The 25,340-nt window shown below is 63.6% G+C and overlaps 3 protein-coding genes across 3 annotated transcripts; 2 read left to right on the top strand and 1 right to left on the bottom strand.

Moving 5' to 3' along the window:
• The first annotated feature begins 233 nt into the window (after positions 1 to 233).
• NXPH4 (neurexophilin 4) lies at positions 234 to 10,817 on the top strand. The gene is given in 3 exon segments (XM_085212374.1): positions 234 to 430; positions 10,082 to 10,184; positions 10,187 to 10,817. Coding segments are annotated over 3 exon segments (792 nt in total). The 5' UTR covers positions 234 to 364; the 3' UTR covers positions 10,810 to 10,817.
• Positions 10,818 to 11,770: 953 nt separating this feature from the next.
• SHMT2 (serine hydroxymethyltransferase 2) lies at positions 11,771 to 19,473 on the top strand. The gene is given in 13 exon segments (XM_085212333.1): positions 11,771 to 11,809; positions 13,361 to 13,429; positions 13,431 to 13,556; positions 13,658 to 13,737; positions 14,469 to 14,669; positions 14,762 to 14,843; positions 15,514 to 15,636; positions 15,754 to 15,893; positions 16,118 to 16,283; positions 16,387 to 16,486; positions 17,645 to 17,800; positions 18,696 to 18,803; positions 19,104 to 19,473. Coding segments are annotated over 13 exon segments (1,503 nt in total). The 5' UTR covers positions 11,771 to 11,785; the 3' UTR covers positions 19,232 to 19,473.
• Positions 19,474 to 20,123: 650 nt separating this feature from the next.
• Positions 20,124 to 25,086, bottom strand: COXFA4L2 (cytochrome c oxidase hypoxia associated subunit FA4L2). The gene is made up of 4 exons (XM_085212396.1): positions 24,931 to 25,086; positions 21,476 to 21,564; positions 20,370 to 20,430; positions 20,124 to 20,284 (listed from the first exon to the last, which is right to left on the bottom strand). Exons 1-4 carry the CDS (start codon positions 24,985 to 24,987, stop codon positions 20,228 to 20,230), a joined length of 264 nt encoding a protein of 87 aa, XP_085068522.1. The 5' UTR covers positions 24,988 to 25,086; the 3' UTR covers positions 20,124 to 20,227.
• Positions 25,087 to 25,340: the final 254 nt, after the last annotated feature.

Here is a 25,340-nt window from a genome sequence, read left to right as displayed (position 1 = left end):
CAGCCGCTCCGGGGCGGGTTGGGGGGGGGGGGGAGCAGCAGAACCCCCCATCCTTTCTCAGGTGTACGACGGGGATGTGCAATGCCACCCCTCCCTCCCCCGGCAGCGGCTCAGGACCGCCCCCCGGAGCTGTCAGTGCTGAGTACGGATCCCCCCCCTCCCACTCCCCCGCCGGTATCGGTGTCGGTGCCCCCCCCGCTCGTGGCGGCGGTCCGGGATTGGCGCTTCGCGGAGGCACCGCCCGGCCCCGAAGTGCCCAACTTTGTGTGCCGTCGCCGCTCCATCGCCGCCTTCCCCGAGCCCGGAGCGCTCCGTCCGTCCGTCCGTCCGTCCGTCTGTCTGTCCGTCCGACCCCGCGGTCGCGATGCTCCGCTGCCCGATCCGGCCCCGTTCCCTATCGCTGCTCGGGCCGTGGCTGCTGCTGCTGCAGGTATCGATAAGGGGGGGGGTAGGAGGGGTACAGGGGGGGGGTCGGTTCCCAGCAGTGGGAGGGTGGGGGAGTGTGGGGGGGATGCATCTCTGGGTGGGGGGGGTCCGTGCAGTGTTGGGGGGGGGGGTCGGGCGGTCACGGAGATGTGGGGCGATTGGTGGGGGGGGGTGGGGGGGGTGGGGGAGGCATGTGTGCGATTTTGAGGAGGGGTCGCGCAATAACATGTGGAGGAGGGAAAGGTTTGCAGGATGGGAACGGTAGAGTTGGGGGTGGGGGGGGCACGGAGCGGTGGATGCACAGCGGGGGGGGGGGGTCCGGAGAGCCCCGAGTTGGCGGCGTTCGGGGCCGTTCCGGGCAGAGTTGGGGCGGGGGGGGCAGAGCTCTGTGAACCCCCTCCCATTAAACACACGCAGTGATGAGGGGAGAGGGGCTGGGGGGGGGGGGGAGGTTCACATCCCTATTTCCACGCCCGCAGTCCCACGTACCGAACTGTGGTTGCCCCCTACTCCCCCCCCGCCCTTCTCCGACCCCAACGACGGCAGCTGATGGGGGGGTCGTTGCCCCCCCTCCTCCCCCCCCGGGAGCCGCGCGGATCCCATTTCCCATCGCTCCATTTTTTACTTTCGCTGTTTCATGAATAAAATGAAACGGAGTCGATTTCATCCCCTCTCCATCCCGCACCGCCCCCCCCCCCCCATCTCGGGAAGTAGATGCACACACGAATCCCCCCCCCCCCCTCTAACCCCCTTTCCCCCCTCTCGGGGGCTCCCACAGCCCATCCCTGTGCGGATCGGTGCGGTGGATGTGGGGGCGGCTCCGTGTGACCCCCCGTCCCCCCCCCCCCCCGTCCATCTCTGTCGGTGCTCCGAGACAAATGGGTTTGTTTTGATGGAAGCGGAGCGGGCGCTGCCCCTTCCATTCCCCCCCCCCCCAGCTCTGCCCACAGCCCTACGAGTGCTAACGGGGGGGGGTCCGCACCCCTCTTAGCACAGAGCTTGGGGGGGGGGGGCCCGTAGGGGCGGTGCCTCCCCATCCCCGCAGGAGGATGTGGGGTGCGGGCGCTGCGAGGCACAGAGCGGTGCCCCCCCAGTGCAGCCCCCACTGTTATTGGGGGGGGGGGGGAGGGGGCGCCGCTCTGTGTGAGCGCAGAGTTTGAGCTGCTCCGCTCGGACGGTGCTCCCCCCCCCCACCCCCTTCATCCCCCTCTCGAACCCCACGTTGCTGTTTGCCCACCGGCATGGATGTGCCCCCCCCCCAACCCCCCCAACGCTCCCATTGGGGTTGCAGCCCTTTGGGTCGTGTGTTATCCCCCCCCCCCCTCCACATTCACCTGATTGGTTAGGGGGTCTTGGGGGGTCTGGGTGGGGGGGCAGCCCCCCTCCTACAGGTGATCTCACCCCGGTGTTGCCAAATGGGGGGGGGTCGGGGGGAGGAACCTCTCCGCACCCCATCTGCCCCCACCCGGACCTCCCTTTTGGGGGCGGCGTGTTAAGGGCGGGGGAGGCAACCCGGGCGCTGTGGCTGTGGCCATGCATGGAGCACCGCCCGCAGCAGTTCCCCCCCCCCTCCCCCTTTTTTTTTTTCCCCCTCCCTCCCCCCCCCGTTGCGGTCCCTTTTCTGTCACACGGTGATGGATGGCCACGCTTCTGCGGTGCAAGGACCACCCCCCCACCCCCCCCCTCAGAAAAAACAAAAAAGCTATCATCCGGGGGATGCAATCATACCCCCCACCACCCGGGGGGGCTCAGAGAACATCTCCTATAGAGGGGTGGTGGGGGGGGGGGGGGATGTCCCAGTCCTCCCAGCTCCAATGTTGGGGCTCTGGGTGCGCAGGTGTGGTTGAGACCCAACAAACTCAGTGCAGCTGTGACTGGGACACTGCAGCTCTCAGAGCCCCCCCCCACCCCTCATGCTTGCTGAGAAGAGCCCTGCGCCCACTGCCCCAGGAGGAGGGGGGTCCAGGAGGCCCCCCCCCCCATTTCAGCCATTCGAGGACATAGGATGGGTTGTGGGGCAGTGTCCCCCCCCCCCTCCCCCGCCTCCCATTTCAGCCGTTTGGGGTCTAAGGATGATGGGTTATGGGGTGGGGGGTTGAGGTGGGTGCTGTACCCAACCCCCCCCCAACACAGCGCTGCCCCCCCCCCGACGTTCCCAACGCTTCATTTCCCTCTCCCAATAACTTCCCTGCTGTGCCCTTTGCCCCCAGTGCTGGAGATGCAATAAGAGCAGAGCTGGGAAGGAGATGGGGGAAGGGGGATGGGGGGGGAGGAGCACCCATGGGTGCCCCCAGGGCAGAGCTCTCCTGTTTTGCCATGTTGTTGTGCTGGGGGGGCTCTGCTTTATTGCTCTCCCCCCATACACACACACACACACACACACCCCTCTGTTCTAATTACAGCTGGAGGGGGGGGAAAGCAACCTACATCCCGCTGCTGATCACACCCTAACCAATTAACACCCCCCTAATTAACGACTCCCCCCCTCCCCCCATTCACCCACAGCCCCACATTGCACTGCCCCCCCCCTCTCCCCCCCGTCCCCCAGGCTCAGCCTTTGCTCGGACTGAAGGGAAATGGCCCAGCGAAGATGAAGGTTCCTCTCCCCCCGCTCCGATCGCTGCTAAAGGAATCATCACAACCTTCCTTCCCCCCCATAATCCCCCCCCCCCATTTTATTTTCTCTTCCCTCTATCGCTGTTGCAAAAGGAAAAAAGTCATTGTGGAAATGAGTGATGAGAGCCCGACCTGCAGGGATGATGGGCTGCAATGAGCCTGAGGGGGGCCCTGTGATGGGGTGGGGGGCGGTTTAAGGCGGGGGGGGGAGGATGGATGCGTTTCCCTGCTCGTATTAACGCCCCCCCTGTCCAACCTCCCTGGTTTCCCACTGTTTGGGTGCCGCAGGTGGGAGCTATGGGGGGGGGGACCCCATATGCACCCTTGCACGTGGGTGGGGGGAATGAGAAGGGGTCTCAAGGAGGGGGGGGGTTTGCAGCTGTGGGGGGGGGGAGCATTGCTTCTAACGGGGGGGGCTCAGAGCTGGGAGTGGGGCTGAATGGGCCTTTGCTGCTTGGGGGGGGGGGGGTTGCATGGGATGGCTGTGCCCCCCCAGGACAGACACATCCCACCCCCCCCCCATGCACCCCTTGCACCCTCAGGGCAACACTGGGCAGCAGTTGGGGGCACCGAGACCCCCTTCATTGTGTGCCCCCCCCCCCGGGGACGGCCCTGCTGTGCGCCGACCTTCACGTTGGCCCCATATCACTGTGTGTGTGTGGAGGGGGGTAGAGGACATGGGGGGGGGGGGGGTTGGTTGTGGGGGGGGCTGCAATGCAATTTATGATCCCTCTGATAAGATCTGATAAAATTTCCCGGGCTCTCTGGAAATTACATTTCCATAACTGTGAGCGGCGGCGCTGCCTGCCTTTATGGCGGCGTTTATTGCAATAATAAACTGCAACGGGGAGCCGGGGGGGGGGGGGGGGGGGTGGTGGTGGTGAAAGGGACTGCAGGTGTGGGATCGGGACCCCCTGCATTGGGGTGTGATGGGGATGATGCGCCCTCTTCGCACTCTGCCTCCCCCTCCCCCCCCCCCCCCGGATACATCTCCCCATAGCAGTGGGGAAACTGAGGCACAACCATAATGGGGGGGCACTGGGAGGTGGGGGGGCACCTGGCCTCAGTCCCCCCTTCCAGATGAGCTCTGCGCCCATTGGGAACTGTGCGTGTGCGGGGGGGTCCATGGCGTATTCACCCCACACCCACGGGTGCCCACAGCCCCCCTCCCTGCCCCCCCCCCCCTGCTCTGTTATCTCTCTGCTTCTCCTGTCCCTTTTCCCGGAGCCCAATGAGTCACACAGCCCCTCTCCTTCCTCTCCTCCCCTCTATTGTACGTTTCCCTTTGCTCTCAGCCACACTTTTCCTTCTCCCATCTTTCCTTTGCGGGGGGTGGAGAACATCTCTCCCTGTGCCCTGCCCCCCCCCCCCCCCCCCATCCAAATCACAGCAAAGCCTGCAAAAATGGGAAAGCCAGAAAGAAATATGTGGGGAAAGAGGAGCAGGAGGGAAAAAATAATAATATATATTAAAAAAAATAGGGAAAAAAAAAAAAAAAAAAAGAGTCCTTTTGGGTGATGAAATATTTATCAGTGTGTGTGCAGGGCGTGCTAACAGCGGGTTGGGGGGGGACAGAGCTGAGCCCCCCCCTCCAACCACAACAATGGGGTGGTTGGGTGTGAGATGAGGTTCTATGGGTCGCAGAGTGAGGCTGGAAGCGGGACTGCTGCCATTTAGGAGGGGCTCAAAGGGGGGGGATATATGGAGGGGGGGTGAGCTGGTATCATCGTCAACCCCTCCCTGCAACCAGCAATGCATGCACATGTGCGTGGCTGAGCTGCATCCGGGAGCACAGCAGCGTGCAGTGAGGAGCAGCGCTGCTTCGCAGGGCACGGCAGTGCTCCGTCTGCTCACTTTGCACGGGGGTTCTGCACACCAGCAGCGTTTGTTGCACTCATTCAACCCCCCCCCCCCACCTGCAGGTGCACGCAGCTGCAGGGAGCTGCCTGGCTGCACACCTGTTGCAGCTGCACGCGCAGAGCCGTGCACGTTGCACGCCGCAAGTTGCACGCCTCGCACTCCGCGTTGGGCACGTTTGTCGTGCATCGTTGTGCATCGTGCACGTCATCGTGCATTGCACGTTGCTGCGCCGCATCACCCCGCCGCCGCTGCATTAGCACCCGAGCTGCGCCCACGAGATAAATGGGAGCTGTCAGCTGCACCTTGTTTGCTGCTAACCTTTGGAAATGCCACACCGCCCCAGGCTGCACCCGCAGGGATTGTCGCTCAGCACCTCCAATTAATCTCCCGGTGCTAACGAAGGCAGTGGGGTGACAGGGCCCCCCCGTGATCACAGCAGTGCTGTGGGGTGGGCTGTGCTATGGGGAGGTTTGGGGTTGCTCCTCTCTCCCCGTGGATCCTGCAGCCCCCAGCACCAAGGTGACCGCGGCTCTCCGGGGAGCAGTGCTCGGCCTCGCTGCTAAATGGGATGTGAGCAGCCATCAGGGCTGCTGCTGCTAAACCAAATTGGTGTCGGCACCCGGAGAGCTCCCGGTCCCTCTGCTGTCACCCCCAGAATCTCCCCCCCCCCCCCCACCCCCCGTAGCTCTGTTTGTGCTTTGCACACACGTGTGCGTGGCCCTGCGGTGCACGTGGAGCTGCAGAGCGGCAGCGCAGTGCTGCCCTGGTTATGGACACACACGAGTGTGCGCTGCTGACAGCTGACCCAGAGCCATGTGTGGCACCCTGCGCGCACCCACAGGCTCTCTCCCCTCTGCGTGCCCTCTGTTGCACACGTCTGTGTTTGTGCTGCACCCCGGCCCCCATAGAGCAGCAGCATTAGTATTGCACGTGGGGTGCTGCAGGAGCTGCCCTGAATGCTGACGGGTGCGGGGGTGTGTGGGGGGGGTGACCTTGGTTGGCTGCTGCTGGGGGGTTTGCTCACCGTGCCCCTTCCCTGTCACCACCCCAAACGTGAAGGCTCTCAGCTTTGCCCCTTCTGGGGGGGTTTGGGGCTGTGGGAGGGGGGGGAACGTGCTGTTCTCGCGCTGTGATCGATCGGCCCGGTGCGTTGGATGGCACAGCGCTGCTCTGCAATTCCCTTTCATCGCCCTCCTCCCCCGACATCATGAGGGAATAAAGGGTTGGGGGGAGCTGCTGGCCTGACCCCCTCCCTCTCCCTAAGACAGCTGGAGGGGCTCTGGGGTGATCTGAGGGCCCAGCATTTGTGCAACCCAACCACATCCCCATCCCCAGCGCATCTCCGTCACACCCCACCCAACCCTGACCCCATTAACCCCCCCACCCCTGACCCCACTGCCCCCCATCCCTGACCCCATCGCATCACATCGTCCCCCATCACCACCAATAGGAACCCAATGTGGGGGGGCTGGAGAGGATTGGAAGTGGAAACTGATGAAGGGAAGAGAACCTGGGGGGGGCTCCTTCCCATGTCCCTCTCTGCTGCTCAGGGCCATCCATCCCCACTGTGGGGCTCTGCCCCCCCATCCCTCCCACCCCCCCCCCCCCGTGCTAATTTTGCAATGATTCTGTCACCTTCCCCACAGTGGGACGCAGCGGCTCCCAGTGCTGATGCATATAAATGGGGCTGAATGGTGGAACGCAGCCTGAGGGGGGGGGGACGTGGCCCCCCTGGAACGGCTGTGTGTGGTTTGGGGGCCGCCCTCCCCCTCTCCCCTATTCCCTCTCCATCTCCCTGCCCGTTCCTCCTCCCTCCCCTCCTGGTGGTGAAGGCACCCGGCTTTGAAGCTGTGCTGAAATATAGATAAGGGCGAAGGAAGCAGCGGAGCTCAGAGAGATGGGAGCGGGTGTGGGGGGACAGCGGGGCTGAGGAGGGTCTGTGGGGCTGCAAGGGGCTGCATGGTGTGGGGCTGAGCCTTGCAGCCCCCATACAGCGCCCGCCGGGCTCAGACCCTACAAACTCATCACCTGCACTGGCACTCAGCGGGGCCGTGTGCCCCTTTCGTGGGGTCAGACAGGGTTGCAGCTCAGGGTGTGCCGTGCCGTGCCGTGCCGTGTTGTGCCATGGCCGTGCCGTGCTGTGTTGTGCCATGGCCGTGCCGTGCTGTGTTGTGCCATGGCTGTGCCGTGCCGTGCCGTGCCGTGTTGTGCCATGGCTGTGCCGTGCCGTGTTGTGCCATGGCCGTGCCGTGCTGTGTTGTGCCATGGCTGTGCCGTGCCGTGTTGTGCCATGGCTGTGCCGTGCTGTGTTGTGCCATGGCTGTGCCGTGCTGTGTTGTGCCATGGCTGTGCCGTGCTGTGTTGTGCCATGGCCGTGCCGTGCTGTGTTGTGCCATGGCTGTGCCGTGCTGTGCTGTGCCATGGCTGTGCCGTGCTGTGTTGTGCCATGGCCGTGCCGTGCTGTGTTGTGCCATGGCTGTGCCGTGCCGTGCGGTGCCGTGTTGTGCCATGGCCGTGCCATGCTGTGTTGTGCCATGGCTGTGCCGTGCCGTGCCGTGCCGTGCTGTGTTTGGCCATGGCTGTGCCGTGCTGTGTTGTGCCATGGCCGTGCCGTGCCGTGCCGTGCTGTGTTGTGCCATGGCCGTGCCGTGCCGTGCCGTGCCGTGCTGTGCTGTTCTGAGCTGCCCATGCTGAGCCATGCTGTGCTTCCGTTGTAGCACGCCGTGCTGTGCTGCACCGTGCCATGGCTGTGCCTTGCCGTGGTTGTGCCATGCCAGGCCGTGCCATCCGCATCACTCTGCACGGCACAGATGTCTCCCAGCACAGCTCAGCCCCACGGGTTGGGGGGGGGGGTGGGGTGGGGGGGGGTCGGTGTGCAATAACTCCCCGATCCTGGAGCTCTGCCCCCATCGCGCACCCCCCCCCCCTCCCTCCCCACTGTCTGTCTTCGGAGCTCCCGGTGCTTCTCTGACCCCGGGAACCCACCCAGCTGCTGCCTCCCCCCCCTCCCACACCACCCCCCCGGGATGCTGCTCGGGGTCGCCCCTCCCCGCCCCCCCCCAGGCACCTGCAGCGCGCAGTGACAGTGATTGACGAGACCGAGCGGCCCCGCGCGCAACGGGAGCAGCTGGCGGGCAGCAGGGGCACACAGCGCTGAGCCGGGGGGTCAGGGGGCTCAGCCCAGGGGAGGGGGGGGGATTGGGGAGGGGTTTCTGTGTGTGTGCGGTGGTGGTGGGGGGGGGGGGACGGACAGATGCCACGCGGCGTTCTGTTCGTCCCAGCGCAATTTATTGGAGAGGAGCGGCACCCCCCAGCCTGCACAGCGCCCGGCTCTGTGCTGCAGGAGCGGGGGGGGGAAGGGTTCAGTGCTGGGGCTGCTGAAGGACCGTTTCCTCCCCCCCCCCTCCCCACACACACACTCATTCTCCCCATCATTTCTGCATTCCTTCTGCCCACAGAACGCACGAAGTGCCCCCCGGTTCCCCCCGCGGGCAGAGCGAGGAGTGCCTCATTGTTCCATACGCGCTCCCCCCGGCCCCCCTCACACAAAATACCCCCCCCCCCCCCATCCTCCGCCGCCCGGTCTGCCCGCTGCAATTATCCGGGGGGCGGAGAGGCTCCGCAGCCTCCCGGCGGGGGTCTCTCTGTAATTCGGCTGCAGATCAGAGGCGCTGCGTAACGCAATGAGGCGCTCCTGGCGGGCGGCTCTGCTGTTCCCCCCCCCCCCACCCAAACCTTGAGCTGCTGCCCCCCCCCTTCCACACCCCCTCGTTCTGAAGGAACTCAGCTGGTGGGGAATAATGAATTGTTGGGCTGTGGGGCAGCGGTGGTGCCAGGGAAGGGCCCTGCTCTGTACTGGGGGCTTTGGAGAGCCCCGAGCCGGGCTTGGGGGAGGGTGGGGGGGCAAAAGGGGGGTGTGTGGGTGTGGGACGGACGTGAGGTGCAGGATGGGTGTGCATGTGTGGGGGGGATGTGCATGGGGATGGGATGGGATGGGATGGGATGGGATGGGATGGGATGGGATGGGATGGGATGGGATGGGATGGGGTGGGATGGGATGGGATGGGGTGGGGTGGGATGGGATGGGATGGTGCACAGTGTGGGAGGGATGCAAGGTGTGGGGGGATGCAGGAGGTGTAAATGGGATGGGATGGATGGACAGTAAGGGAGGGATGCATGGTGCAGGAGTGCAAGATGCAGGAGGGATGCACAGTGTGGGATGGGTGCATGGGATGGGATGGGATGGGATGGGATGGGATGGGATGGGATGGGATGGGATGGGATGGGATGGGATGGGGTGGGGTGGGATGGGATGGGATGGTGCACAGTGTGGGAGGGATGCAAGGTGTGGGGGGATGCAGGAGGTGTAAATGGGATGGGATGGATGGATGGGATGGGAGGGATGCATGGTGCAGGAGTGCAAGATGCAGGAGGGATGCACAGTGTGGGATGGGTGCATGGGATGGGATGGGATGGGATGGGATGGGATGGGATGGGATGGGATGGGATGGGATGGGATGGGATGGGGTGGGGTGGGGTGGGGTGGGATGGGATGGGATGGGATGGGATGGGATGGGGTGGGGTGGGGTGGGGTGAGGTGGGATGGGATGGGATGGGGTGTGGTGAGGTGATGGGTGGGATGGGATGGGATGGGATGGGATGGGATGGGGTGGGGTGGGGTGGGATGGGATGGTTGCATAGTGTGGGAGGTATGCTGCAGGAGTGGAGGGTGCAGGAGGGATGCAAGGTGCAGGAGGTACATGCATGGTACAGGAGCGCATGGTACAGGAAGGGTGCACAGTGCAGAAGGGATGCAAGGTGCAGGAGAGGTGCAAGGTGTAGGAGTGCACGGAGGGATAGAAGGTGCAGGAGTGCATGGTGCAGGAGGGGTGCATGGAGGGATGCGCAGTGCAGGAGGGGTGCAGGGAGGGAGGCACAGTGCAGGAGGGGTGCATGGAGGGATGCACAGTGCAGGAGGGGTGCATGGAGGGATGCACAGTGCAGGAGGGATGCACAGTGCGCAGTGCAGGAGGGATGCATAGTGCACAGTGCAGGAGGGGTGCATGGAGGGATGCACAGTGCAGGAGGGGTGCATGGAGGGATGCACAGTGCAGGAGGGATGCACAGTGCACAGTGCAGCTGTTTGGGGCACAGCTGATGAGCTGCTCTCTCCCTGCAGCCTCTCTGCGCTCACAGCCACCTGGCCAAGACACTGGGCTACGTGGAGTTGGGACCAGGGGGCCTCCTCAAGCACAGCCCCTACGGCGCCCTGAAGCCCCCCCGGTGCTGCTGCCCGCAGAGCCCCCCCGCAGCCCCTGGGATTGGCAGCAAAATGGGACGGGCAGCGACCCGCCCAGCATCGCCCGCCGCAAACCCCCCCTGAAATCCTCCCGTTCCAAAAAGATCTTCGGTTGGGGCGACTTCTACGTCAGCATCCAAACCCTCAAATTCAGCCTACTGTTGACGGGTAAAATCGTGGACCACGTCAACGGTACCTTCAGTGTCTACTTTCGTCACAACTCCTCTAGTCTCGGCAACGTGTCGGTCAGCATCGTCCCCCCCAGCAGGGCGGTGGGTTTCGAGGTGCTGCTGCCGGCCCAACTCCCTCCTCCACCTTTACGCCCAGTTCCGGCTCAGCAAAGCACCCTTCCCGAGGGGAGATCCAAAGCTCTCAACTGCCACGTGGAATACGAGAAAACGGACCGTGCGAGGCGGAACCGTCCCTGCCTGTACGACCCCAGCAAGGTTTGCTTCACCGAGCACACGCAGAGCCGAGCCGCGTGGCTGTGCGCCAAGCCCTTCAAGGTCATCTGCATCTTCGTCTCCTTCCTCAGCATCGACTACAAGCTGGTGCAGAAGGTCTGCCCCGACTACAACTTCCAGCACGAGCATCCCTACTTTGGCTGAAATGGGGAGGGGGGAGGGGTGGGGGGGGTGTCCGCGTGGTGCTCTGTGCAATGTGGGGGTCGGGGTCCCCGCGGGGCTCTGTGCCACGGTGGGGTTCCCGTGAGGCTCAATGCAATGCAGGGGGATCCTCGTGGGGGTGAATGCCAAGGGGGGGGGGGGTCCTCACGGGGCTCTGTGCCATGTGGAGGGGGGTCCCCGTTGGGCTCAGTGCTGAGGGGGGATCCTCACGGGGCTCTGTGCAATGTGAGGGTCAGGGTCCTCATGGGGCTCTGTGCCTTGGTGGGGTGGAGGTCCCCGTGGGGCTCGGTGCTGGGGGGCCACAGCTCATGGGGCTCAATGCAATTTGGGGGGGTCCTCATGGGGTTTTGTGCCGTGTGAGGTTCTCATCGGGGCTCTGTGCCATGGGGGGGGTCAGGGTCCTAGTGGGGCCCAGTGCAAAGTGGGGGGGTCTTCGTGGGGCTCAGTGCCACGGTGGGTGGGGGGTCCTCATGCTGCCCTGAGGGGCTTCGCCCCGTGCACAGAGACTCCCCCCAATGCCGTGAGCCCCCCGCCCACCTCGCAGCCCACCCCCTTCTCCCCCCATCGTGTCAGAGCCGGGGCTGACTGGGTGGGGGGGAGGCACTGAGCAGGGGACGCTCCCGTATTACTATGGTGATGAAGATGATGATGATGATGATGATGATGATGATGATGATGACGACTATTATTTTTAATAAAGAAAATGAAAACGGAAGAAAGAAAGAAAGAAAAAAAGAAAAAGCAAAAAAAAAAAAAAAAAGAAAAAAAAAAGAAGAAGTGGAAAATAAAAAGTGAAAGAGCGGAAAAAACGGGGCGGGGCGGAGAGGGGCGGACCACAACCACGGACCCGGCCCCCACCCCCGGCTCCCCCCGCCCCCCCCGGCCCTTTCCCGGCTGCCCCGCAGCTCCGCCCCGGCCGTGTTGGTGGGGGCGGGCGCGCACCGGGAGCCGCACCGCGATGTGGCCGCTGCGGGTGGGCACGGTGAGGTGGGATTGGGGGGGGGTCCCGTGGGTACGGGAGGAGGGGGGGTCCCGGTATAGCCGGTGTGTTGGGGGGGGGCGGCGGGGGGAGGGAGGTCCCATTCCGTGTACGGGTGCCGTTCTCGGGATGGATGGCGGTGCTTCTACGGGATCCGGTGCCCAACGTTGGGGGGGGGGGGGTACCTGGTTCGGGGTGGGGGTCCCGGTGCCCCCTTCCCAACCCTTTCTCCCCTCCTATCTCCTCTTGCCAGCCCCCCGCGCCCCACACGCGCACCTCGACCTTTGCATCCATCCCAAAGTCCCCGACCGCCCCCCGACCCCCCCTTTGTCTTCCCCCCGCCCCCCCCATCCCTCCCCCCGGCCTTGGCCGCTGCCCCCGCTGTGGGGCGATCCGGGGGGCGGCTCCGTTCCGTGCCCTCTGCGGGGCTGGGTGATGCAATGGGGCGGCGTCGGTTACATCACCTGCACGTGTGGGGCAGCACGGTGACCCCTGAATACGGCGGGGGGGGGGGGGTCTGCCGTGCCCCACGTGCACAGCGTCCACGTGCAGCTCTGTGCATGCACGCCGATCACTGCAGCAGGTCCTGCCTTGCACGAGCGTACAGCTCTTTGCACAAGCACGCAGCTCCATGCACACGCACACACTTGTTGCTTTCAGCAGTTGGTCTTTGAACTGCCGTGCAGCTCTGTGCACGCACGCTGGTCACCTGCAGCAAGTTGTTCTTTGCACAGCATGCGTGCATCTCTGTGCAGACACGCACTTGTTGCCTGCAGCAGGTTCTGCCCTTGCACAGGCGTGCAAGTTCTGTGCACGCACACTCGTTGCTTGCGGCAGGTCACTCCTTGCACTAGCATGCTGCTCTTTGCACAGCCATGCAGCTCTGCATGCACACTAGTTGCCTGCGGGAGGTTTGCTCCTTGCACAAGCATGCAGCCCCATGCATGCACTGTGGGTCACAGTGACTCAGGATGGTCCCACTTGCTCTGTGCCCCCATCCCCCCCCATGCACTGCATCCTGATGGGTGGGGCTGCTTTCGGGGGTGCAGTGCAGAGCAGCCCCCCCACCCCTCCCGCAGCCTGCACGATGCATGCACACTAGTTGCCTGCAGGAGGTTGCTCCTTGCACAAGCATGCAGCCCCATGCATGCACCTGTGGGAGCTGAACTGTGGGTCACAGTGACCTCAGGATGGTCCCACTTGCTCTGTGCCCCCCATCCCCCCCCCCATGCACTGCATCCCATGATGGGGTGGGGGGCTGTTCTGGGGGTGTCAGGTGCAGCAGCTCAGCCCCCCCACCCCCTCCCCCGCAGGCCCTGCAGCGATGCATGCACACTAGTTGCCTGCAGGAGGTTGCTCCTTGCACAAACATGCAGCCCCATGCATGCACCTGTGGGAGCTGAACCTGTGGGTCACAGTGACCTCAGGATGGTCCCACTTGCTCTGTGCCCCCCATCCCCCCCCCCATGCACTGCATCCCATGATGGGGTGGGGGGCTGCTGTTCTGGGGGTGTCAGGTGCAGCAGCTCAGCCCCCCCACCCCCTCCCCCGCAGGCCCTGCAGCGATGCATCCCTCGGGGTGCCTGCAGCTGGAGGGCACAGCATGGAGCAGCGATGGCAGCCCCTGGCCATGCCCCCCCCCCAGCTGGACGGACAGGAGAGCCTTGCAGACAGCGATCCCGAAGTTTGGGGTTTGGTGCAGAAGGAAAAGGACCGGCAGTGCAGGGGGTTGGAGCTCATTGCATCCGAGGTGGGGAGCAGGGTGTTGGGGGGTACTTGGGGGGGGGAAGAGGGGGGGATCCTGCAGCATGGAGCTGATGCTGAGCCTCCAACAAACCCCCTACGGCCCAGAATTTCTGCAGCCGTGCAGCGCTGGAAGCGTTGGGTTCCTGCCTTAATAATAAATACTCAGAGGGGTACCCAGGAAAGAGGTAATGGGGGGTGATGGGGGGGTTTTGGGAGGGGGGTGATGGGGGGAGTGATGGGCAAAGGGTGATGGGGTGGGCGGCGATGGGGATTATGGGGAAGTGATGGGGAGGGGGGTGATGGGGTGGGGGATGATGAGGGAGTGATGGGGAGGTGATGGGAGGGAGGGTATGGGGGGGGGAATGATGGGCAAAGGGTGATGGGGATGTGATGGGGGTGGTGGGAAGGGGGATGATGGGGGGTATGGGGGATGATGGGCAAAGAGTGATGGAGGGGTGATGGGGATGATGAGGGAGTGATGGGGAGGTGATGGAGGGAGGGTATGGGGGGGGGAATGATGGGCAAAGGGTGATGGAGGGGTGATGGGGATGATGGGGAAGGGATGGGGTGGTGATGGGGGTGGGGGTGGGGGTTAAGGGGGCTGATGGGCAAAGGGTGATGGGAAGGGTAATGGGGAAGTGATGGGGGGTAATGGTAGGGGGGGTATTGGAAGGGAATGATGGGGAGGGGGCGATGGGGAAGGTGGGGAAGTGGGTGAAAGAGGGATGATGGGGGAGGGATCACCCCCGATGAGGGTGATGGCGAGGGGGGCGATGGGGGGGTGATAAAGTGGGGTGATGGGAGGGATTGATGGGGTGGGGGGCTGATGGGGGTTGGTTAAGGTTGGTTAATGGGGGTGGGGGGTGATGGGAGGCACCGAGCCCCACCTGCCTGCATTCCCCCCCCCAAAAAAAAGGTACTACGGGGGGGCTGAGGTGGTGGACAAGCTGGAACTGCTGTGTGAGCAGCGGGCGCTGGAGGCCTTCGACCTGGACCCAGAGCTGTGGGGGGTGAACGTGCAGCCCTACTCCGGCTCCCCGGCCAACTTCGCTGCTTACACCGCTGTGCTGCGACCCCACGACCGCCTGATGGGGCTGGATCTGCCCGACGGGGGCCAGTGGGTGCTGGGGGGGGCTGGGGGGTTGTGGGCTTGGGGGTTGGGGGGTATAACCTGACGCCATCCGTGACCCCCATCCCTGTGCCCTACAGCCTCACACATGGGTATATGACGGATGCTAAGAGGATCTCGGCCACGTCCATCTTCTTTGAGTCCATGCCCTATAAGCTCGATGTGAGTGGGGGGCGACTGTGGGGGGGTCGGGGGGAAGGGCTCAGCTGCCTCCATGTCCTGCTTCCCGGGGCTGTGGGGCACTGCGAGGTGTTCCAGCAAGCTGTCTGTCTGTCCCTCTGTCTGTCTGACCCTCTATTTCTCTGTCCAACCATCTGGTCCTCGGTCCATCCTTCTGTTCGTCCTTCCATCCCTCTGTCCCTCCATCCACCCTTCCATCTGTCTGTCCCACTATCCCTCTGTCCATCTGTCTGTCCCTCTGTCTCTCTGTCCACCCTTCCATCCCTCTGTCCATCCCTCTGTCCATCTCTCCTCCCTTCCATCCCTCTGTCCACCCCTCCATCCGTCTGTCCCACCATCCCTCTGACCATCCTTCTGTTCCTTTATCCCTCCGTCCGCTTCTCTGTCCATCCCTCTGTCCACCCATCCGTCCCCTCTGTCCCTTCATCTGTCTGTGTCTGTGTGCCTCCGTTCCTCTGCCCATCCCTCTGCCTGTCCACCTGTCCATCCGTCTGTCCCTCTGTCCATCTCTGTCTCCATCTTTCCATCCATCCCTCTGCCTTTCCATCCATCCCTCTGTCCTTCTGTCCATCCCTCTGTGCACCCTTCCATTCATCCGTCCATCCCTTTCTTTGCCCCTCCATCCGTCTGTCCGTCTGTCCGTCCCTCCCAGCCTGCCACAGGTCTCATAGATTACGCTCAGCTGGAGGTGACGGCTCGTCTCTTCCGTCCCCGCATCATCATTGCCGGCACCAGCGCCTACGCGAGGCTCATCGACTACGGGCGTATGAAGAAGGTGGTGGGGCTGATTTGGGGCTGGGCGCTGCCATGGGGTGGGTGTGCTGGTATAGGGTGGGTGAGGGTGCGGGGTGGGCGCTGCGTTGGGGCTGGTTGCTGACCTCCATGCCCACAGCTGTGTGAGGAGCTGCGTGCCTTCCTGCTGGCTGACATGGCGCACATCAGCGGTTTGGTGGCTGCCAAAGCCGTCCCGTCGCCCTTCGAGCACGCAGACCTGGTGACCAGCACCACGCATAAGACGTTGCGCGGGGCCAGGTGGGCTGCGGACCTGGGGGGCAGAGCAGAGCTGCGTGTTCCTGTTGGGGTAGGGGCTGTGCCGCGGGGCTGGTGGTGTGCTATGGGGCAGCCCCCGGATGGTGTGCCGTGGGGTAACCCGTTGGCCGTGGGGCAGCCCCCAGGCCATGGGGCAGGTGGTGTGCTTAAGGCAGTGTGCTGTGGGGCAGGCTGTTGGCTATGGGGCAGCGCTCTCCCACCTGCAGGTCTGGCCTCATCTTCTACCGCAAGGGCGTGCGCTGGGTGGAGCAGAAGACGGGCCGGCAGACGCTGTACGACCTGGAGGACAAAATCAACTTCGCTGTCTTCCCCTCGCTGCAGGTCGGGCCCCACAATCACGCCATCGCCGCCGTGGCCGTGGCACTCAAACAGGTGTGGGGCCAGCCGTGGGGCCGGGAAGAGCTGCTGTGAGGCTCCGTGCTGATGGCTGCGCTCTGTGTGCCCTCCCCCCCCCAATTCCCATCCCCACATCCAGGCCAAGTCGCCCCAGTTCCGGCAGTACTGCCTGCAGGTGCTGCGCAACGCCAAGGCCATGGCCAGGGCTCTGCTGCAGCGTGGGTACACCTTGGTGTCAGGTAGGGTCTGCCTGGGGAGGGATGCGGCGCTGCGGGGTTGGGGGGGAAGGGGTCTGTTGGGGGGTGGGGATGTGAATGGAGTTTGGGGTCCGGTGGGGGGCAGGAGTCTGTTGGGGGGTGGGGATGTGAATGGAGTTTGGGGTCCGGTGGGGGGCAGGAGCTGTTGGGGGGTGGGGATGTGAATGGAGTTTGGGGTCCGGTGGGGGGCAGGGGCTGGTGGGGAGTGGGGATGTGAATGGAGTTTGGGGTCTGTGGGGGGCATGGGCTGGTGGGGGTGGGGGTCTGAATGGAGCTTGGGGTCCAGTGGGGGGCAGGGTCTGGTGGGGGGTGGGGTCTGAATGGAGTTTGGGGTCCGGTGGGGGGCAGGGGCTGGTGGGGGGTGGGGGTCTGAATGGAGTTTGGGGTCCGGTGGGGGCAGGGGCTAGTGGGGGGTGGGGTCTGAATGGAGTTTAGGGGTCCGGTGGAGGGCAGGGGCTGGTGGGGGGTGGGGTCTGAATGGAGTTTGGGGTCCGGTGGGAGGCAGGGGCTGGTGGGGGTGGGGATCTGAATGGAGTTTGGGGTCCGGTGGGGGGCAGGGGCTGGTGGGGGTGGGGATTTGAATGGAGTTTGGGGTCTGGTGGGGGCAGGGGCTGGTGGGGGGTGGGGGTCTGAATGGAGTTTGGGGTCCGGTGGGAGGCAGGGGCTGGTTGGGGGTGGGGGTCTGAATGGAGTTTGGGGTCCGGTGGGAGGCAGGGGCTGGTTGGGGGTGGGGTCTGAATGGAGTTTGGGGTCCGGTGGGAGGCAGGGGCTGGTGGGGGGTGGGGATCTGAATGGAGTTTGGGGTCCGGTGGGGGGCAGGGGCTGGTGGGGGGTGGGGGTCTGAAGTTGGGTGGAGGTCTGATGTGGAGCAGGGGTCTGATAGGGGTGGGGGTCTGGTTGGGGGTGGGGGGTCTAATGAGGGAGAGGGGTCTGTTGGGGAGCAGGAGTCTGATGTGGGTTGGGGGTCTGGTGGGGGCTGGGGTCTAATATGGGGCAGGGGTCTGTTGGGGGGGCTGAGATCTGATGTGGGGTGGGAGTCTGTTGGGGGGCATGGGGCTGGTGGGGGATGGGGGTCTGATGGAGGATGGGGGTCCGATGTGGGGCAGGCTGTCTGTCGCTCAGCTCTTCCTGGGCTCCCAGGGGGCACCGACAACCACCTGGTTTTGGTGGACCTGCGGCCCAAAGGCATCGATGGAGCCCGGGCTGAGCGCGTCCTGGAGCTCGTCTCCATCACAGCCAATAAAAACACCTGCCCAGGGGACCGGAGCGCCCTCACCCCTGGGGGGTTGCGCCTGGGTGAGGGGCTGCCCCTTCCCCCCTGCGTTTCACCCTTCTGTGGGATTTGGAGCTGCTTTGTGGCTTGGAGGGCAGGATCCCAAAGGGACATTGGGGTCCCCTTGGCGGGTTTGGTTCCCTTGGGGTTTTGGATCCCTTCGATGGATTTGGGTCCTTTTGATGGATTTGGGTCTCCCACAGTGAGTTTGGGGTCCCTTTGGTGGGTTTGAATCCCCTTTGGCATGTTTGGGTCCTTGTTTGGTGAGTTTGGGGTCCCCCTTTGGTGCATTTGGGTCTTCTTCAGTGGGCTTGGGTCCCTTTTGTGGGTTTGGGTCTCCCATAGTGAGTTTGGGGTCCCCGTTTGGTGGCTTTGGGTCTGCTTAGTTGGTCTGGCTCCTCTTGGTGAGTTTGGGGTCTCCCTTTTGAGGGTTTGGGTCCCCCATAGTGATTTTGGGGTCTTGTCAAGGGATTTGGGTCGCCCTTTGGCAGGGTTGGGTCTCCTGCAGTGAGTTTGGGGTCCCCTTGGTGGGTCTGGGTCCTCTTGGTGGGTTTGGAGTCCCCCCCCTTGGTGGGTCTGGGTGCCCTCAATTAATTTGGGTCCCTGTTGGTGCGCTTGGGTCCCCAATAGTGATTTTGGGGGGCCCCTTTGGTGGGTTTGGGTCTCCCATTGTCAGTTTGGTGTCCCCTTGGTGGGTTTGGCTCCTCTTGGTGAGTTTGGTGACCCCTTGGTGGGTCTGGGTCCCTCTCAATGGGTTTGGGTCCCCCAAGGTGAGTTTGGGGTCCCTCTTTGGTGGGTTTTGGTTCCCCATAGTGAGTTTGGAGTCCCCTGGTTGGATTTGGGTCCCTTGAGAGTTGATGTGGGTCCTCCCCAGCTGTGCCCCCTGCCTCACCCCCTAACGATCCCCTCTGTCCCCAGGGACCCCCGCGCTGACGTCGCGTGGCTTTGGGGAGGAGGATTTTCATAAAGTTGTGGAGTTCATCGATGAGGGCATCGCGGTGGCCTTGGATGTGAAGAGCAAAACCAGTAAGACCTCTCCCCCAACCACCCCAACCCCAAACTGGAACAGCACTGGGCGGGATGGGTGGGGGGTGGGCTGCTGTGTTCCACCCACAGCCCCAAACACGGGGCACGGGGCTGCAGCTGGGCCAGGATGGACGGATGGATGGATGGATGGATGGATGGATGGATGGATGGATGGATGGGGGGTTGCTGTTTTTCCCCCACCCCACCCTCAAACATAGATATGGGGCTACAGCCAGGTGGGATGGACTGGAGGCTGTTGTTGCCCCCCCTCCCAAACCCCAAATCCAACCCCTTCCCCAGGTAAGCTTGCAGACTTCCAGGCCTTTCTGCTGCGGGATGCAGAGACGCAGCAGCGCTTGGCAGAGCTCCGCCAACGCGTGGAGAGCTTCGCCCGCGCCTTCCCCATGCCCGGCTTCAGCGACCACTGAGCGGGACCCCCCCCCACGCTGGAGGGGTGATGGGGGGGTGTCATCCCCCCCCCCCCCCACTGCTGCACTTCAGCCCCTCGATTTGGGGTTCCCTTCCCCCCATTTAGTGTTAAGGTGTAGGGACCAATCGCTATGGGGTGGGACCAATCGCTATGGGGTGGGACAGCTCCCACCTACCCTTACCCGCCCTCCTCCCCTCTTTTCTATGGGGGGGGGGGTTGCTAATAAAAGTGGGGGGCAGAGCCTGCGTGTGTGGAAGTGTGTGGGGTGGGGGAGTGGGGCGGGCACTCCCCTGCTGTCCCCCATTGCCCCCTATACTTCAGTGCCCCCTCCCACTCCAGTGTCCCCTCCACCCCAGTGCCCCCCCCCTTACCCAGAACCCCCACCATTATGCCAGTGCTCCCCATACCCCATTGCCTCTCCATTGCCTCCCCCCTTGCCCCATTGCCCCCCTCCCCTACTCCATTGTCCCCCCTGCCCCATTGATTGCCCCCCCCCCCACCTCACTGTCTCCCTCCCATACCCCAATTGCCCCCCCCCACCCTGAAGGCAGCCCACCCCCCTGCTCACCCCACACATCAGTCCACCTCTCTCCAACCCCATTGGCCAAACAAACCACACAGCAGCAGCCAGGACCCCCCCAGGCTGTGTCATACTGCACGTAGTGCACATTTTGGGGGGGGGTGGGGGGGGGACGGGATACATATGAATGCACTGCGGGTGTTTGCTTCGCTTCCTGTCCCCATTTCCTGCTTCACCCCCTGGGGGCCGGGACTCTGGTGAGCCCCCCCAAGCGTGGGAGAGCGGAAGCACAGGGCTGGGGGGGCCAGACCCCCCCCCCTCCCCCCCAAACCCTTACAGGGACACTGTGAGCCTGGGAAACCACATTGCATCCCCCTGGGAGTTTATTGCTGCCCGGTTAACGCAGGGGGGGTGAGCTGGGGGGGGGGGGGGGAACAAGGAGTGCAACGTGGGGGTGGGGGCTGGGGGGGCTGCTCAGAAGCTGGGCCGCTCCTTCTTGAGGTTCTTGTAGTCGGTGGAAACCGCTATGAACTGCAAAGAGCAGAGAGGTGAGAAGGGCTGCACCCCCCTGCAGTGCCCCCCCCCCGCCCCCCCCCCAGTCCATCCCACTGCTCACTTTATACTGGTCGGTGGGGCCCAGCTTGTTCCACGGTTCGGGGTTATTCTTTCGGTCCCAGCTGCAAGAAGCAGTGGGACTGTCAGCACACAGCAGGTGTGTGTGTGGGGGGGAGGGGGCAGGACCCCCCCCCCATAAGTATCCCCAGCCCCATAGGCACCCCCAGGCCAATGGGCACCCCAGAGCCCCGTAAGCACCCCACAGGTCCCCACCAGCCCCCCCATAGGCACTCCCAGCCCCATAGGCACCCCCATAGTCACCCCCAGCACCGTAAGCACTGCCTCCAGCCCCATAGTCACCCCAGTCCGATGGGCATCGCCCTCAGCCCCCCAAACTCACAAACACCCCCAACCCCATATGCACCCCCAGCCCCATAGGCTCCCCATTCTGCCCCTATGGGCTCCATCCTGAGGGTCGGGGGCTGTGCCCAGCTTTGGACCACAGGCAGCAGTGGAGCTGTGGGACGGGTCCCCGGGTGGCCATAACTCCTGCCCCACCCGCCCCTCCCCCCCCATCCTGTATCCCGCTGCTGTTGGCCAAGAGCAGAATTTTCCATCTCGGAAGATAAGTTGGGATGGGGGGTGGTGCTGTGCTGCAAACAGACCCCTAGGTTTGTTTGGTAACATTGGTTGGGGGGTTAGGGGGGCCACACCTGGTCCTATGCCCCTCCTCCCATAGGTCCTCACCGTGCTGCCTCCCACTGATCCATCCTTGTCCACTTCCATCCCTGCTGTCTGTCTGCCCGTCCATCACTCAGTCCATCAGTCCATGTCCATCTGTCCATCACCATCCACCCTCTGTCCATCCATCATTGCCTGTCCATCTATCACGTCCCTCTCTGCTTTCCTCCCCTCCCTCCCCCCTCCCCCAAACCCACATCCCCACAGCTGGAGGGGTCCTCAGACCCCCCCAGCCCCCCACGAACCCCACATTCCCAGGGTTGGAGGGGTCCTCAGACCCCCTCCTCTCCAACCCACATCCCCAGGGCTGGAAGGGTCCTTAAACCCCATTCTGGGGTAGAACAGGGGGTCCCCCCTCACCTTTCACCCCCCGGTGCTTCCACGGGGTGTCAGAGCACTGTGACCCACCCCCCTTGTGCCCCATACCTGACATCGGGGCTGTACAGTGCCAACCTGAGCAGGTACAGCACGGCGCTGCCCAGCCCCACGCTGATGAAGCCAATGAGGGGAATGAGCTGCAGGGAGAGGGAGAGAGAGATGAAAAATACCCCCAATAAAATGAATATTTATCAGGGCGGCTGGAGAGTGAAAGGGAGAGCTGACAACGCCGGGAGATTTACAGGGGAAATATGGCAGAGCAATCCTGTAGCGGGGCTGCAGTACACAGTGTAGCTGTCAGCTTGAGTGACTGAATTAAAAGAGGGAGAGAAAAATCGGCTCATGGTGGAGAGGAATTGGGCTTGGAATGAGAAATCGCTTCCTTCCCTCCTGCACTGCATCCAATCCTGCACTGCATCCATTTCTGCACCGCATCCCCTCCTGCACCACATCCTGCCCTGTGTCCCTTCCTGCACTGCATCCCATCCTGCATTGCATCCATTTCTGCACCGCATCCCCTCCTGCACCACATCCTGCCCTGTGTCCCTTCCTGCACTGCATCCCATCCTGCACTGCATCCATTTCTGCACCGCATCCCCTCCTGCACCACATCCTGCCCTCTGTCCCTTCCTGCACTGCATCCCATCCTGCACTGTTCTGCCCTGCGCTGCTCTCCTCCTGACCACATCGCCTCCTGTACCCCTCCCTTCCTTCATTGCATCCCCTCCTGCACCGCATCCCCTCCTGAACCACATCCCTGCACCATGTTCTGCCCTGCATTGTGTTCTGCCCTGTACCGCATTCCCTGCTGCACTGCTCCCTTTCTATGCTGCATCCCCTCCTGCACCAGATCCCCTCCTGCACTGCATCCCATGCTGCACCATGTCCCACCCTGTACCCTCCTGCTATGCACTGCATCTCCTGCACTGCATCCATTCCTGCCCCACATCCCCTCCTGCACCATCTCCAGCCCTGCGCTGCTCCCTTCCTGCACCACGTCCAGCCCTGCACTGTGTCCCCTCTTGCACTACTCCCCTCCTGCACTGCATCCATTCCTGCCCCGCATCTCCTGCACCACCTCCAGCCCTGCACTGTGTCCTGCCCTGCCCTCATCCCCTCCTGCCCTGCATCCATTCCTACCCCACACCCCCTCCATCCCTGCACAACATCCTTCTGCCCTCCCACCTTCCTCCTCCATCTGCTGGATGCTTCCAGCCGCCTGCAGCTCCGGACAACAAAGCGGGAGGAGGCACTCAGTGACCCCCCCCAACACACCACCCCCCAACAGCACCACACCCTCGTGGCACTGATTCGAGAGCACACAAAGCCCTCATCGCTCCATCACACAGAGCGGAGCTCGGGCTGCCCATCACCTCCCCTCCTCGTGCTGCCGTTCCGCGCTGCCCGGGGGGACGCGGCCTCAATCGCGGCGGATCCGCAGAGCTGCTGACCTCCCCCGAATCGCGGTGCTGCCGGAGTAATGAGGCTCTGTCAGCGCTCACCCCTGGGACGCCAGCCGCGGCCGTTTGCTCTCCGTGCCCATTAAACGGCACCGCTTTGCTTTGCCCACACCTGAGCTCGGCTGTGGACCAGCAGCATCGCTTGGCCACACGTTTCCTGCTGCCCTCCTGCCTCAGTTTCCCCACTTGCACGAGGATGGATGGCTGGAACCGCCTCCTGTCTGCTCCTTTACCACACGTTTGTGGCTCTCTGCTATGTGGTTGTGGTTCCCGTCCCCCCCCCCCGCTCACCCTCCACCCCATCGTGCTGCACCCCCCACCCCATTGACCCCCATGGCCGCAGCTTCGGAGCTTGGAGCCATCAGCAGCTGTTGTCTGTGCCTCCGTGCGCCCATCAGCACCATCTGCTGCTGACACCTTCTGCCTAATTAACGCCTGGGAAGAATTAAGGGGCCAAATCCCCCCCTCCCCAAATAAATAAGACATAGTGAGTGATGACCGTAGGCTTACAGCACTGCAGAACCGTCCGGGAGGACTCAATCTGAACCCCAACGGTGGGACTGCAGTGCACTCCCACCCCCCAACCATCACATGGACCCCCACAGAGCTCTGCTCCTGCTGCACCCATTGCAAACGAGTGCAGGTGAGAACTGAGCAGCCCCTGCCAACGAGCAGCTGCTGTGGGGCAGAGGCGCTCCCAGTGCAGTGCAATGTGCCTGCAGTGCCACGCTGCTCTCCGTGCAACCCCTGCAGCTGTTGGTGGCTACTTTAGGGTTTCCAGCGCCGGCAATGGGACAGTTAGTTCCCCCTCCACCCCCCATAGGGACATTGAGGTGTGAGCAGTTCCACGTCCCACTGTGCGGCTCCACATCGCCCCATAGCGCGGTGCCCCCGCCCCATAGCAGCGCCCGTCATCTTTTCCAGCCTGGCAACGCCGCTCCTCGCACCGCTGCCAAACGCCGACGTGACTCAGAGCCACACTCAGCCGGAGCCCTGTGCACGTCCTGGAGGGGGGGATTGGGGGCTGGGACCCCCCCCCATAGGGCTCCTGGAATGGGGGGACCTCGCTCAGCTGGGGGGGGGGGGGTTGGGGATCTGGTGGGCTGCGGCTTTGTGTGCAAAGGCTCTGCTTGTGTCGGTGGGGATGGATCAGAGGTGGGGGTGCTGCCCCAAACCTGAGCGGTGGGGTCGGATGGGGCTCGGATTAAATTCCCCTTCCTGTCCCCTCCTGAGGGATCTCCAAATCGGGGATGTGGGGTGAGGGTGGATGCGAGCAGCTGCAAGCGCACAGAGCACAACCCAGTGCCACCCTGCAGGACTGGGGGTCAGATGGGGGGGTATGGGGTCAGCTGGGAGACATGGGGTCAGGAGGAGCCTGCAGCACCCCAATGGGGTCAGATGGGGATACGGGGTCAAGAGGAGCCTGCTGCACCCCAATGGGGTCAGATGTAGGGTGCAGGGTGGGTCAGATACAGGGTATGGAGTGGGGCAGGAGGACCATGCTGAACCCAATGGGATCAAATGTGGGGTATAGGGTGGGGGAGGAGGACCATGCTGAACCCAATGGGATCAAATGTGGGGTATAGATGTGGGGTATGGGGTCAGGAGGGCTGTGCTGCAAAACAGTGAGGATAGATGCGGAGTGCATGGTGGGTAAGGAGGACCCTGCTGCACCCAATGGGGTCAGATGAGTTTATGGGGTCAGGAGGAACCTACAGCACCACAATGGAGTCAGATGTGGGGTAATGAGGTGGATCAGGAGGTCCGTGCTGCACCCCTGGGGGGTCAGATGTGGGGCGCAGGGTGGGATGGTACGCCCAGCACGTGGGGGATGCTGAGAGCTGGGGGGTGAAGAGGGGGGCTGAGGGCAGGGGGCAGCCCTGAGGGGGGGCACAGAAAGGGATGCGTGGGGATGGGAAAGGGAGCAGGGGACGGATAAGGGGTTGGGAAGGAGAAAGTGGGGATGGATCCAGGGAGGGGAGAAACCCCCTGGGATGAGGTGGGGGAGGGTCCCGGAGTGGGGATGGGGAGGGTCTCACTCACGCCCGGGTGCCGCTTGACGTGCCGGGAGAACATCGCTCCGAGCGGAGCGCCCTTCATGGCCGAGCCGGAGGAGCTGCGGATGGGGAACGGAGCTGCGGGGATGGGACGGACGGGGCGGGACGGGATGGACGAGGAACCCACGGGGCACGGCCTTTACACGGCTCCCCCCATCAACCACCTTCCCCCGCGTCCTCCTCCCCTCCCCGTGTGTGTGTGTGTGTGCCTCATTTTCCCCATTCGGATGGCACCGACCCCACCTGAACCTGAACTCAGCGCAGCGCTGCTGGGCGATGGATGAGTGCTGTGATTTGTTCCGACAACTTTCCCCCTCCCATCACATCGCACTCCCCCCCCCCCCCCCCCAGGTTGATGATAAATGACACAATGCCCATTTTACATTTTTTAGCTAC

Source organism: Meleagris gallopavo, chromosome 31 (assembly GCF_905368555.1).
Source record: "Meleagris gallopavo chromosome 31, MGAL_WU_HG_1.1, whole genome shotgun sequence".
Taxonomy (NCBI): domain Eukaryota; kingdom Metazoa; phylum Chordata; class Aves; order Galliformes; family Phasianidae; genus Meleagris; species Meleagris gallopavo.
This window is presented reverse-complemented; position numbering and strand designations above follow the sequence as displayed.

Coding starts and splice junctions, on each gene's coding strand:
- COXFA4L2 (XM_085212396.1), bottom strand. CDS start 24,987: ATGAAGGGCGCTCCGCTCGGAGCGATGTTCTCCCGGCACGTCAAGCGG. Junction 21,565..24,930: donor ACGTCAAGCGGCACCCGGGC/GTGAGTGAGACC, acceptor CTCTCCCTGCAG/CTCATTCCCCTCATTGGCTT. Junction 20,431..21,475: donor CTGTACAGCCCCGATGTCAG/GTATGGGGCACA, acceptor TGCTTCTTGCAG/CTGGGACCGAAAGAATAACC.